The sequence below is a fragment of the Grammomys surdaster genome, unplaced genomic scaffold (genome assembly GCF_004785775.1).
Source record: "Grammomys surdaster isolate TR1022 unplaced genomic scaffold, NIH_TR_1.0 149, whole genome shotgun sequence".
In the NCBI taxonomy this organism is placed as follows: domain Eukaryota; kingdom Metazoa; phylum Chordata; class Mammalia; order Rodentia; family Muridae; genus Grammomys; species Grammomys surdaster.
The window spans coordinates 14455273-14469598 of NW_021604607.1; the positions used below are offsets into that span (position 1 = coordinate 14455273).

At 44.2% G+C, this 14326-nt stretch overlaps 1 protein-coding gene across 1 annotated transcript in view; it reads left to right on the forward strand.

The window, feature by feature from the left end:
* The window catches only part of Cdc42ep3 (CDC42 effector protein 3), a 21269-nt gene extending 19464 nt beyond the window's left edge, over window positions 1-1805 (forward strand). The window contains exon 2 of the mRNA XM_028765132.1: window positions 119-1805. Coding sequence (XP_028620965.1) covers window positions 343-1107 — 765 coding nt within the window. The 5' untranslated portion in view covers window positions 119-342 and the 3' untranslated portion in view covers window positions 1108-1805. The remainder of the gene's footprint in view (window positions 1-118) is intronic.
* The last annotated feature ends 12521 nt before the right edge of the window (window positions 1806-14326 follow it).

Below are 14326 nucleotides of genomic sequence, written 5' to 3' on the forward strand. Positions count from 1 at the left end.
TGGGTGCTCACAACCTGAAGGTGGTGCTCACAACCTGAAGGTGGGTGTTCACAGCCTGAAGGTGGGTGCTCACTACCTGGAGGTGGGTACTCACAGCCTGCTCTGGTTTCTTTTCCAGGTTTCTCCGTGCTGTAGAAGGGATTGGATAATGTGGCTGGCTCTCCAGAAAGACCCACTGGCCCTGCGTTGAGCAAGATCTCTCAGACCATCACATTTTAGATCCACTTTGAGAAGAAATGATGTAACAATTCTTATCAAACAGGACTTTTTGGAAGTGTGGGATACCCGTGAAGAAGGTCATCCTTTTCCCGGTCTGTGAAATAGACATTCTCAGATTCCAAAATGCCAGCCAAGACCCCAATTTACCTGAAAGCGGCTAACAACAAGAAGGGAAAGAAATTTAAACTGAGGGACATTCTGTCCCCTGATATGATCAGTCCTCCCTTGGGGGACTTTCGTCACACTATTCACATCGGCAAAGAGGGCCAGCATGACGTCTTTGGAGATATTTCCTTTCTTCAAGGGAACTATGAGCTCTTGCCTGGAAACCAAGAGAAAGCATACTCTGGCCAGTTCCCGGGGCATAACGACTTCTTCCGGGCCAACAGCACCTCAGACTCAATGTTCACAGAAACACCCTCCCCAGTGCTCAAAAATGCCATCTCCCTCCCGACTATTGGAGGATCCCAGGCTCTCATGCTGCCCTTATTGTCACCAGTGACATTTAATTCTAAGCAGGAGTCCTTTGGGCGTCCTAAGTTACCAAGGCTCAGCTGTGAGCCTGTCATGGAAGAGAAAGTTCAGGAGAAAAGTAGTCTGTTAGAGAATGAGACAGTCCACCAAGGAGACACCTCATGGGGCTCCAGTGGTTCCGCGTCTCAGTCCAGCCAGGGCAGGGACAGCCACTCCTCCAGCCTGTCTGAACAGTACTCCGACTGGCCAGCGGACGACATGTTTGAGCATCCTGCCTCCTGTGAGCTGGTAAAGTCAAAGACTAAATCAGAAGAATCCCTGTCCGACCTGACAGGCTCCCTGCTCTCTCTGCAGTTGGATCTTGGGCCCTCACTTTTGGATGAAGTCCTGAATGTCATGGATAAAAATAAGTAACCAGGAGTCAGCTCTTTTTCTTTGGAGTAAGAGGTACCAAACTAAGCAGAAAAACAAAATATCAACTAACCACAGCTGATGGAAAGAGCTTCTCTGACTGTTGTTTTTTGCAGCCATGTGATGCATTTTCTAAAATAACGCTCCTGTTCCTACAAAATATTTTTTTAACCATCATGCCCTGTTTGCAAAAATTTTGAAAACAATAATTTTTAAAAATTTAAGAAAAAAAAAAACCAGAAAAAGGAGGAAGTGAGTCAGAGCTCATTTTCAGCAGGCACTGCTGGTGCGCAAACATGCTTGATTGTTTGTTTGTTTGTAGACATGAGCAAGTCCAGGCTGTCAGGAGGCCAGGTCCGTGTCTCTCTCCAAGGCTATTTACGGCATGTTGTAAGAAGGAAATCAAACTTCCTTCGCACCTACACTTTTTTTTCTAGACTCTTTTGTATATTGTATCTCTTGGGTTCACCATAGCGAGTTCTCCAGTGTTAAGATTTTACTCTCTTTTCATATTCAAACAACCTTACGGGATTTGGGATTTTTTTTTTCCTTGTGGTTCTTATATATTCCTGTATATTATTTCTGTGTTGCAAAAGTTTGACTGTCAGCTACATGTGGGTTAAAAACAAGCAAGGTGTTACTGTAACTAAGTTATTTTTAAAGTTGAAATATATTTTTATGTGCCTTTGGCTTTTTATTGAGTCTACGTTTTATACATAATACATCAAGTGTTGTTTGTCTTGTTTCCATTGGGGCTTCCTTGTAAGCTACGGATATGTATTTGAAAAAAACAAAAACAAAAACAACCCAATCCTATGCATTCCCCACCCCCTACCCCCACCTGCTCATGTGTTACCATATTTTCAAAAGGACCACAGTGAATTATAAGGTGTAGAGGTACAGGGTGATGCTTCTGCAGAGACTGGACGTGAGGTAGGTATTTAAGGATAGCTCATGCCCACATTATTTGGGAACATCATACCACACAATAAAGAGTAAATGCTAAAGTGAATGTGCTCATTTATAGTCATGAACAGGAACAGAAAAGATTTTAAGACATCTAGTAAAGGTCCTTCTAACATGTACCCACTCCTTTAACATAAGCCAAGAGGGGACTGCAGGTTTGACATTTTTAAACATTTGATTCTAGAAATAAGAACACTTGAGAGAAATGAACATGGGCAATCATTTTTGTTATTGTTGTTGGTTTATACAAAGCTGAGTGCTGAGAGAGAGAAGAGACTGAAGAGAGGTGATAAAAGGGGGAGGAGAGAGGGAGAGATTGAGGAGAAAAAGAGAGGAAAGAAAGAGGAGAGGAAGAAGAGGAAAGAGAAGAAAGGGAGAAAGAGAGGAGAGAGAGAGAGAGATGGGGTGGGGGGAGCTGAGACTATAGGCCTTTGCCACGGGGCCAGCAAAGCCCTTCTTCATGCCTCCCTTCAAGGTTGGCTACAGCATGTTCTTACAAACTCAGTTTTCCTGTAAGTCAAAGGCTTGCTTATAGTGTAGATCCTACAGACAAGATAAAGGAAGCTTCAGAGCATCAGTCAAGGGCCCTTCCCCTTTACAAGATGCCCTGAGGATATGGGTTAAGGGACTCAGAACAGGAAATTGCACACAGATTCCTGTCTTTCTTCAGGCACCCCTCCTGACTCTGAGCATTGTTGCCAGCAGGGAGTGCCAGCTCCCTCTTCTTGATGTATCCCTGAGACACCTCCACAGCAGTAGCTGGGACTCTTACTGTTGCCTGGATTTTAGAGTTCGTGGACTTGAGTCATATGATGTGTGTGATAACCTTGGAACTTAGAAGTGAATCCACTTTGGGTGGCTAACCAAACAGAAGAGTTAAACCGTTTCCCCTAGTGCTTTGAGTCTGTTGAGCAATCCCAAGTCCCACACCTTCACTCTGCTTCTTCCTGGTGTGCCTTTCTGTTTGTTTGTTTGTTTGTTTGTTTGTTTGTTTTTTCGATACAGGGTTTCTCTGTGTAGCCCAGGCTGTCCTGGAACTCACTCTGTAGACCAGGCTAGCCTCTAACTCTCGAACTCAGAAATCCACCTGCCTCTGCCTCTGCCTCCCAAGTGCTGGGATTAAAGGCATGCACCACCACTGCCCAGCCCTTTCTATGGGATCACACTCATCAGTTCAGAAACTTAGACTCTCTTAAGTCAGTGAGGCCAAGTCACACAAGCTCATTTTTGGTAGCTGATGTCAGCCAAACTCTTTCAACACTTTCCCCATCTTAGTTGCTGATCATATTCAGCCTCACTGTACTTTGTCTGCTGTGTGATTTCTGAGAAAGAGGGAAGGATGTGCCTCCATCTTTGCTGCTTCTCCAGCAATGGTGGAGAATGGCTCTGGCAAGATTCTGTGATCATGCATCCCTCACACGTGTACCCACTTGACTTTCTCCAAACCAAAGTCCATGTTCTCCAAAATCCATACTCTGTCCAGACCAAGCAATTAAAACAGACACACACACTCAAGTACACCTGTGGGTGTCCCTGACATAGCAGCAAATACTCTATTAGAAAATGGCCTTGTCCAGTCTCTCGAGCAGGTATCCAAGTAGCAGTTAACTGTCTGTCCTACAAAGAGGCACTTGAGACTCCTACCTGCTGAGAGCTGATTTGATGTTCTCAAGCTGTGTCTCCATCCCACTTATAGTCTAATTTATCTCCACTTACTTAAAGAATTTAAGGAAACCCAAATGGACTTCATTTGTAAACTAAAAAAGAGTGACAAGCCACCTGTGTGTGATCCAACTACCAGAAATATGTCATCATTTGCATAAGTAGTGGCCCTTTTAAGCTAGGCAAATTTGTTTTTTTGTAGGTAGACATCTGTTTTCATGGGTGATAAGACCTAAACAAAGAACAAAAATATCAGAGCACTTAGCTCCTCATTAATGTACAGCCATTAACCTCAGTGGGCCAGCATCACTGTCAACAAGCACATGGAAGACAACTGGTTGGGTAGGAAAGAGAACCTGATACCCAGGATACAGCCTCAAGCTAGCAGTTTTTACTGAAGGCCACTGCAAATATTGTACATCATGGAATGGTGGAGACCTATGAGTCCATGAATTAACTTGATAACTATTTTAGAAAATAAAACAAGGTAAGCATCCATTATATTTCTAGTCCTCCCATTAATGCCAAGGTGGGGAGACTGAGTCGTTTTGCTTTGATCTGCATCACAGTAGAGCAATTCAGGATGCTGCCCTCTCTGCTGTCTTACCTTTGGGAATTCATACCGACCACCTATCCCCAGGAAAAACCCTCCAATTTAGGATTGGTCTCCTAGATTGTGAATAGTTAATTACTTTCTCAAGCAACTAAGGTGTATAAATAGGCCACCTTGTCCTATGCCCTTAATGTAAATATAAAACAACTATCTTGTGTTCCCACCTGCATTCTCAGGCTAGATCCAGCACAGCAAGAGAAAACTCACAATGTCACACCACCTGGTGAGCCACCTGAAGACTTCTTTTAGTTGGATGAGACTCGTGAAAGCCGTAATGATGAAAAGTAGCCATACACATCATTAGCTCATGGTGCTGGCTAAACAATACGCTTACTTTGTAAGGAAGAAAATGGTCACTGCTAAACATACTAATGCAGTTCAGTTGTTGGATCTGACACTGCCCAGAGGGTCAGTCGTTTTATTCTGAAAGCACACTGTTTTATCCAGAGAACTTTGTGTCTGAGAATGTCTGTCATGTTACTCTTCTAGCAAGGAAGTCCAGATGTTCCCAGCTTGACTTAAGTCATTATGCTGCAGTGAATTGCTGCAAGGAACACCATGTGAAAGGATGGAAACTCTATTTATAAAGTGATGTGTAGCAATGGAATCTGTTCTACAGCCATTGTGTTGTGCTATATGCCATATTTACTGTTAAGATTCTGATAGTGATGACACTTCCAGAAGCTGCTAAATGAAGTCAGTAATCTTTATCCTTTGAAGGTTGGCCAGAAAAAGCAGACTGACACAGGTGACAGAAACCATCTGCCTGAATGGAAGCTGTTGTGTGCGGGGCTGTGGTGCCCATGCGTGGGCGTGGGTCCTGTTGGGCTGAGCTGTGGGTCCTGCGTGTCTGCCACGGCTCAAGGGGGCAGAAGTGTGGGAATTTGACTGAGTTCACTCCACGCAACGCACGCAGGGCAGACATAGGGCTGTGAGAAGTTGTAGAACTCTGCTCCAGGCGTGGGGAGATCTCAATCTGAGACTCATGGGGGCAGTGTTCTTGGGTGGGGACCCCTGAGCAAGAAGGCATGTGGGGATCAACTGGTCTCAGACTCCTGGGCTCCCAGGTGTCGCTGGGAGCTGTGGATGCATTGAGACTGGGGGCGTAGGGGCTGGACAGACCCGTAGCCAAGGAGGACGAGGGAGAGAAGCTCCGGCAGCACCCCGCCGGGTAGAGACTCTTGGTCGTGGTGACTTCTTTGGCTGGGTCACAGATGGCTCGGCTTGGCGGGGCTCCATGGCTGGAATGGAGAGAGGTCCTCTGGCAGGAGATTAGGAGGCAGCTCATTCATTGAAGACCCCCTCTACAGTTCTCCACTGAGGTATCCAAAGACATGAGGAAGTCCATGGTTATAAAAGTCTTATTGTCACTGTGGAAAGTGGATGAAACTGTACCCTATACCCCATGTCCTCAGGGTGAGCCTGATGTTAAATTTATCTTTTGCAAGGAGGAGAGTCTGGGAAGGAATGCTTCTGGCCTTTAGGTATCTCATTAATATGGACATCTCTTGAGACTCTGAAGCCTGTAGTCACGCCCTCTACCTGTGCTACCTAAGGCCTGTGCTATGAGACCTAAGGCCACAAACCTTTCTTTGGGAGGGGCTGTGAATAAGTGAAAGGAACCAGGGCCCAGGAGCAAGGCCGAACTCCTACCATCCCATTAGGGTCACTGGGGTTTAAAGCAGACTCAACTGGGTACTCCACTGCCTCTCACAGCCTACTGCCTCACAGTTGTGCAGTGTAGACTTAATACTTCTGACACTCACAGTGGAGGTAGAGGTACTAGCATCCATCAGAACTAGCAAGCAGAACAAATGAATAGGGTATGGTGCTTGCCATAATAAAATCACTATTGGGGTAAGCCATACAGCATGCATTGAAGTTTGTTGCCAAAAGGACTGCTGTAGAAAAAAGCTCTGAGGCTTCTGCAAGGAAATACTAGGGTGGCTTCATGGAAGAAAAGTATCCAAAGAGGTTCCTTGGGAGACTGGAAAGATTTTCTTAGGGAAAAGAGGCAGACTGGGTAAGAAAAAAAGTCAAGAGCGAACAAAAGGATGCAGCCCTGCCCTGAGTAGGGCACAAGGGCTAGGTTTTTGGTGTCCACTTCAAGGCCTGAAGACAAGGACACCTTGGGATCAACTATGTTGAAGAACTGGTTGCCAGAATTAATTGTTATCAAAAGTTGGCCACTATCTTGGATTTTAAAATTCATACCCAATCTATAGAGCTTGAATTGAAGGCCTTGACCCCAACTAAACCAACCAACCAACCAAACAAACAAACAAAAAATTCCATTTTTACCAGATATCACCAAAAAGAATGTACATTAGAACTCCAAAGAATGTTGTCTTCATACCCATGGTTAGCCTTGTTTATGAGCAAAACAGGTAAATCCAAAGGGATTCTGGGCAGACATATCACTAATTATTCCTGAATAATTCTTCCACTGAACAGCTTCTCCCTTTTTGAAGATGGGTTCTTTTAGGTGAGGCATCACATTAAAAATGGAGTCTCTTGTAATTATTAAGAGTCAAAATCTGAAGGTCATCCATAATGAGACGTGAACTTGAATGTTAGATACCAAGTGAAGGAGCACAGCTTCCTAGCAACTGGAGCACGTCTAAAGGGAGCAAGAGAGTAGAAAGAGAAGAACCAATGAGTTCATTTAATGTATCGTTTTGCCTGGGACCAAACAGGAAGGCGAGAGTGAAGCTATAAGAGGGTTACCTGTCACTGGATGTGGCTCTCACCAAAGGAGGTTATGGAAGTTATTGTTGGCTGCCCCCCCCACCAGTGCTGGAGAAAGGGAAACCTGTGATTAAATCTAATTTCAAATCAACCAAGTTTGGTACTACACAAGCTCAGCGTAAACTCCTCATGAGTGACAGCATTTCTCTCTTACTACATCTCAAGCCTTCAGTGCATTAAGTCTTCGATGCCAAATACCAATGCTTCTACATCACGATCAGGGGACTCTGCCCTGTCTACCTTAGCAGCGGGAACCAAGTAAGGGGATTTGTTTGGATTGGTTTGGTTTGGTTTGGTTTGGTTTTGCCTGTAAGACAAGCCATTAGGAATGCCCATCCCATAGACACACAGATCTTGGGAAAACCTAAAACTATGCTTTAAATATTAGCATTTTCTTACAGCAATAATGCCCAGATGAACTTTTTAAAAAGAGAGGGGGAATAGGGAGGGAGGAAAGGAGGGAGGGAGGGAGGTAAGGAGGGAGGGAGGCAGGGAGGGAGGGAGGGAGGAAGGAAGGAAGGAAGGAAGGAAGGAAGGAAGGAAGGAAGAAAGGAAGGAAGTAGGGGTATTGTTAAAACTAGAAGAAGTCCATGATTATCTTCTAACCTTTACCCGAGCTGCAGGAAGGTAAAATTGTGATGAGATTAGAAACAAGAAGCCAGCATTCATGGTGCTCAGGCACCAGCCTTTTCACCATAAATGGCTAGAAGGGAAACAGATGAGCGAGATGTTAGATACTAGATTAGCATCCAATAAAATTCTCACAGCTTGATCATAGCCCCTGTGACCAAATAAAGCAGTGTTGTGGAGCGGCACCCTACAGTAACCCCACCGTGTTTTAAAGGGAACAAGTAAAGAATGAGTTTGCTGTTATTAAAAATACAGCTGGCTCTCTAGACTTCGTAAGGACATTGGCTACCCATAAGCTGTCTCATATAAATGAGAGGAACCCCCAACAAGTGTTTCCATAGTAGAAGACAGACAAGACCCCTGAAGGTGAAAATCTGAGGAGAGCAAGACCTTCCCTCAGAGCCCTCCACCCCTAGGAAATTTCTAACCATAGATCAACAAAGCATCCACAGTGAAATGGCTTCCAAGGGGAGAAGATCCACCATTCTAACCATTGAGGAAGTAGAAACACATAGGAGGTCTCCTGTCTCCCCAACCTTGAGCATCATTCACCTTGCCTCTCAAGGGACAATCATCATCAGGTCCCTAGGCTCAGTCTTGCCCTTGAAACCCAGGTGGTGACAGTCTACAGTGAAATCAAAGGATATGATCTGGGTAGGACACAGATCTGCAAATCTATCTTTCCAACAAGAGCACTTTGTAGGTTGACTCCACTATTAAAACAAATAAAATATAGTGAATACTATAACTACAGTAATCATTAGAGTGCTAAAAATATGAAGTTCTCATTCCTGGAACCTGGGGCTAACTTTATTGGGGAGTCAGGGGAGAGATTTTACAGGTGTGATTGAACATCTTGAGATAGAGTTATACCAGAATGCCCAAGTAGACCCTAATTGCGATCCCAATGGTATGTATAGCAGAGAGATAAAAAGAAAATTGGCCCAGAGAAGAGGAAGAGACAAAGTGACCACAGAGGGCAGAAACCAGAGAGATACATCCATGAGTCAAGGATGTTAACAGCCACCAAGAGGTGGAAACATGCTTCCATAAACCTCCAGAGAGCATGCAGCCTAGCTGAGAACTCCAATGCAGAGCTGGACGTATACAGAGACAGAAAATTTTGAGATGTATCCTCTAAATGTCCAGGTGGCTATTTGGAGTGAGGGCTTAAAAGTTTTAATTAAGGTTGAATATGCTTACAAAAATGGAACCCTAATTAGATAGGACTTATGCCCTAATGCAGAGAGGAAGAGACACCAAGGGAACACACACAAACACACACACAGACACACACACACAGACACAGACACACAGACACACAGACACACACAGAGGAAAGGCTAATGTGGGGATACAGCAAGCAGGCAGGCATCTGCAAGCTAAAGAAAGAAGCCTCGGGAGACATCTCCCTTTCCCCCTTACTGGTACCTTGTTCTTGGATTTCCAGCATCCAGAGTTGTTGTGAAAAAATATTTTTATGTTTAAACCACACAGTCTGTAGTATTTTGTGGGAGCCCTAGCTAACCAATATAGAGTGTTAACAAAAGAGATTCTTGAAGTGTTGGATTCTTTAAGGGGATGAGGCCAGGAGGACTCTCACATTGCCTCTGTCTTAGTCTACACTATAAGAAGAGTTTCTGCAGTCACCTTGCCTGCAATAAAGACAGGCAGGTCATGCGAGACAGAAGCAAAGCATTCTGCACTGACAGTTGAGAAAGCCTCTCCTGCTACGAGTGCAGAGAAAGCTGCATCCCAAAAGGAATGCTCAAGCCCACAGGCCAAGCCCAGCCTCCTTTGGGAGGGTCATTGTCACCTGTGGTGATGCTGCAGCGGAAAGCAGTGTATGAGTGGAGGGAGGACTCCGAGCATGTGGACGGGAAGGAGTGATTTAAAGCGTTTTAATGTTCCCAACCTCAGACAGCACTTGATATGGGCAGCAGCCATCCATCTAAGAAAAGGAAGAAGAAAGACTACATAAAACGTGGTGTGTTGTTGCTAGGGAGACTGTCTTCTCATAGCTCCTTTCCTAAGTGTTCCTTCCCACACAGATGCCAGGCAAGTTAAAGACTTTCCAGGACGCAGAGGGCAAATCAAAGAAGGGACCAGAGGGCTCTCCAGAGGTCCATTTAAACACCACTCAGGACACCAGCTGACAAAGCCAGTATGTTGGAGTGGGCAAGGCTTCCCACATCAGTCTTCCACAGAAAAATTGATGGCATTGTAAAAGCTCTATAAGCAAATGAATGGGCTGTCGTGGCAACCAGGCCCTAGCTACCTACTCAGTATCGAAGGCTCCATTTCTTGGCACTCTTGTAAAATACTGGACTCCCAACACTAGCACTGTGGGAAGTTCCACTCCTGATTGCCTCATCTCCTGGCTATCACTGGGGGGATGGGCTGAGGCTCCCTATAGGATTCAGGGTCCTGGCTACTCTATGTGGCACAAGCAGGTGAGAGAGAAAGTGTGGCCTTAAAGATGTAGAATGTCACACCAGGGTAGGGGTTGGGGGGGTGAATGACTGCTTCAGAGGCAGTAACAACTCTTTTTTCTGTAAGGGAGGTGGAGACAGGGAGGGAGAACAAAAGACCTTAAGAGTCCTGGACGTGGAGAGAGTCTTAAAAAGAGCAGGACTCAGTCTAATAGGCACAAGTGAGCCAAAGGGCTGGCATGGCATGATGGGGACATTTGTGGAGAAGATGCTCAAGTATCCCCTCTGAAAACCAGCAACAGCCTTGCCTCGTCCTGGAGACTTCTAACACCTCCACAGGGTCCATGGCTCCATTTCCTTACCTCAGCACACGTTAACCAAAGCCACTGTCATCTGGATGCTCTGCCACTATTCCATGGAAGCTGCATTTGACAGACCCCAGAGAACTACTGTCCTAAACTCACGTTGTCTGTGCCCCCTCCTGCTGCTTCTTCAGTTCTGACTCCACCAGGCCAGGCCTCTCCTGTCTCTCCTCTCAGGTTTCCTTTCTCCCTCTTTATGCTAACCTACATCCTCTCCAGTTCCTCTTCCTCCACCTGCTCTGACCCACCATGCCACCCACTGGTCCATGAATCAGAACTGGCATCTAGAGAAGGTGTCTAGGATAAAGCTGCAGCCAGAGCTGGGGGCATGCTCCTTCCTAGGAGTGCTGCTTACAAACTCCCTCTAGTAGCAGAGAACAGGACAGGACTGGGGACTTAGAGTCTTGACAATTGACTCCTTGTAGATGAATTGCTACTCTTCAAACTGCCACCCAGGGAACATTCACCTTTGGGTCACTCCACATTCTATTAGTCACCTAAAGAAAAACCTTGTGTTTTTCCTTAACTCTTTTCTGTAGAGTTCAGTGTGGATTCATGTTACAGTAGCTCACAGTGGGAAAACAAACCACGAAATAACAACAAACAGCATTTAAACCATCTCTCCCCTACTTAGAGCTGTCTCTCAAAGAACTCCAAAAGAAACCCAATTCCTAGTCAGTGATTCTGCTAGATTTTTCCTGGAGAGGGCAGAGAAAGGGAAGAAGGGATATTAACCTTTTTGTTATGATACATATTAGATTTTTACATAAGCTTCTGGAAAAATCTTAGTTTTAAATCCCATGTTCATACTATTGTAAGAACCTTGGGATCCAGTACCATCCACTTAAAGCCCAGCTGTAATCTTCATCAGGTCCCCATGGGAAAAGAGGAGTTCAGTCTCTTCAAAACGTACCTCAGGACCTTTGCTTGTCTCAGCCATACCACCGCCCTACTCACTCTGCTTCTGTCCCATTCACTGCTGCTGCTCTCTCCACCATCAAGCCTTTCCAGCTTCCACATCTCTGTGTGAGCCTTCCTCTTTCCCATCACAAGCGTCACCTCCTATGTCTGAGTCCTCAGAAAGCAGATATCTTTTAGTTTGCAGCCCTATTACTCATGGCCTCTACCCAAAGTGTTTCCCACAGTCCATCATCAGAGTCCATCCTCATGAGGAAGTGTTCTCCAGGCCAACACGGGCCTACTGTTCAATACATGAAGGGAGAAGGAATACATGGAGTAGAAGTAGCAACTAAAATTAATGGTCATCAAACAAACTTTTAAAAATTATTCCACATGAATGACTTCTCCAACCTTAACTGAATAGGAGAAATGGTATCATTTTGGAGAAGAATTTTTTTTTTCGAGACAGGGTTTCTCTGTGTAGCCCTGGCTGTCCTGGAACTCACTCTGTAGTCCAGGCTGGCCTCGAACTCAGAAATCCGCCTGCCTCTGCCTCTGCCTCCCAAGTGCTAGGATTATGGCATGCGCCACCACTGCCCAGCATTGGAGAAGAATTTTTGAGGAAGAGAAAAATGAATTATTAGTTTCTGTACTATGTAGTTTGAATAAGAACGTCACCCATAGGCTCACCTATGCTTGGTCACCAGGGAGTAGCACTATTTGAAAGGATTAGGAGGTGTGGCCTTATAGGGGTGGGTATGATCTTGTTGGAGGAAGTGTGTCACTGGGATGAGCTTTAAGGTTTCAAAGCTCATGCCAAGCCCAGAGTTTGTTTCTCTCTGTATGTCTCTGTCTCTCTCTGTCTCTCTCTCTGTCTCTCTCTCTCTCTCTCTCTCTCTCTCTGTGTCTCTCTCTCTCTGTCTCTCTCTCTCTCTGTCTCTCTATCTCTCTGTCTCTGTCTCTCTCTTTCTCTCTGCCTCCCTCCCTCCCTCCCTCCCTCCTGCCTATGGATCCTGATGTAGAATTCTCAGCTCCTTCTCCAGCACTGTCTGCCTGCATGCTGCCATGCTTCTTGCCATGATGATAATAGACTGAACCACTGAAATATAAGTCAGTCCCAATTAAACATTTTCCTTTATAAGAGTTGCCATGGTCATGGAGTCTCTTCACAAGGATAGATCACTGAGATATCCTCTTTATTAAGAAGACTAAGAGACTAAAACCTTTAGAAAAATACATAGTTACAGATGTTTGCATAGATTTGTGTTGATTTTCTATATTTAGAGGTTTTTGTTAATTACCTAATAAAAGGAAAGTAGTTCTATAGAAAACATTATTATGTACACAATGAGATAAAGCTTTTTGAGCAGGCTTTTAAAATGGTTGAAGGACAAGAATGTGATTTGGATCTCGTAAGAGTCCTGACCAAGCCTAAACAAACATTTTTAATCAACATTAGTGCTTTAAGAAGTTTTTAATCTGCCACTTAAGACACGCTAATGTACAAATTGGCACAAAAGAAACAAAATCCTGTCACCTTCCCCATACATTATCTAAATACACTGAAGTCGCTGGTCTTAGACGCCCTGCCCTGCTCTGCACGAGTGTGTAATAGCACAGGAAGTCAGGAGCAAATGATTTTATAACCTAATTAGTATGTGTGGTAGTCTGAATGAGAAATGTTCCCTGACACATACTGTGAATTGAGAGTCTAGATACAAGATCTGAGAATAAAAGCAAGCAATTCTATCTTCTCTTTCCCTGGTTAGGTGAGTGGGCTTCTGTGTCATAATCACTAAAGCAAGGAACAGATTCTACATAGGTATGCCTATATGTTAAAGTGTGTATCAGCTTGTGTATGTGTAGTATATGTGTAGTGTGTGTAAGTGTATGTGAGTATGTGTGAGTGTGGGGGGTGGTGGAGAGAAAATCAGTGACAAGCTAGGTCAGATAACAGAAAAGAGAAACAAATGGTAACAAAACTACATGCTTTGAAAGAAGTCAAGCAGTACACAATTCCACAAAATATTAACTTAATAGTTGAAAATTAGACTACAAAGAAAAAGCAACCTAAATGAGAGAAAAAAGAAAGAAAGATAAAGAGAGAGAAAGAAAGAAAACACAGGCAAGAGTGTCACCAAGAAAGAAAGTCGGCACCAAGCAGATTCATCTCTAGAATATGCAGCTCTGGCAACTTTGTTTCAAGGACCTTGTCTATATAAGCAATTTTATTGTTTTATTTACACACCTATGTGAAGCATGATGATTTTTCAGCAAGGTTTCAGAATAATGAGTAAAAAGGAGTTTTCCTATTTTTTCATTATCCAGTCAGTACATGTGATAATTAGGTAGCATCCTCACTTCCTGTATATACCAGAACTAACTGTTTGTGTTCTTTATTGCCGGATATTCTAATTTCATATTTTTTTGTTCAGAGAAAAGAACGGAGATACTGTTATGGCTTTCATCACCATGCCTCTTCAGAATATGTTCTGTAATCCCAGTACTGAGGAGGGTAACAGCGTATGTTTGTGGCCACCTGGGATACACACAGCAATTTCTGGGTTTGCCTAATGCCATTTATTTAATGCTGGCTCTATTAGCACTCACGAATCCCAGCTTCCTTGCCTCAAAAGTTGCTACTAATCCTCTGAGAACAATAAAGGGCAATCTTACCCAGAACATTAAGGAAACATTTTGTACCACTGTATTGATTATTTTGTACTGTATAGTAAAACTACTGCAGAGTTTCTCAACCATATTTTCATTTGAAGCCCTTAGGGACATTGCTACATTCTTGTAATTTGATTTCTTTCAACATTGACAGACCCCTAGTCTTTCACACACCATCTCCAATGGGAAAGGAGAGAAATATGGGAAGAGATGAAGAATAGAAAAAGAAGAGTGGT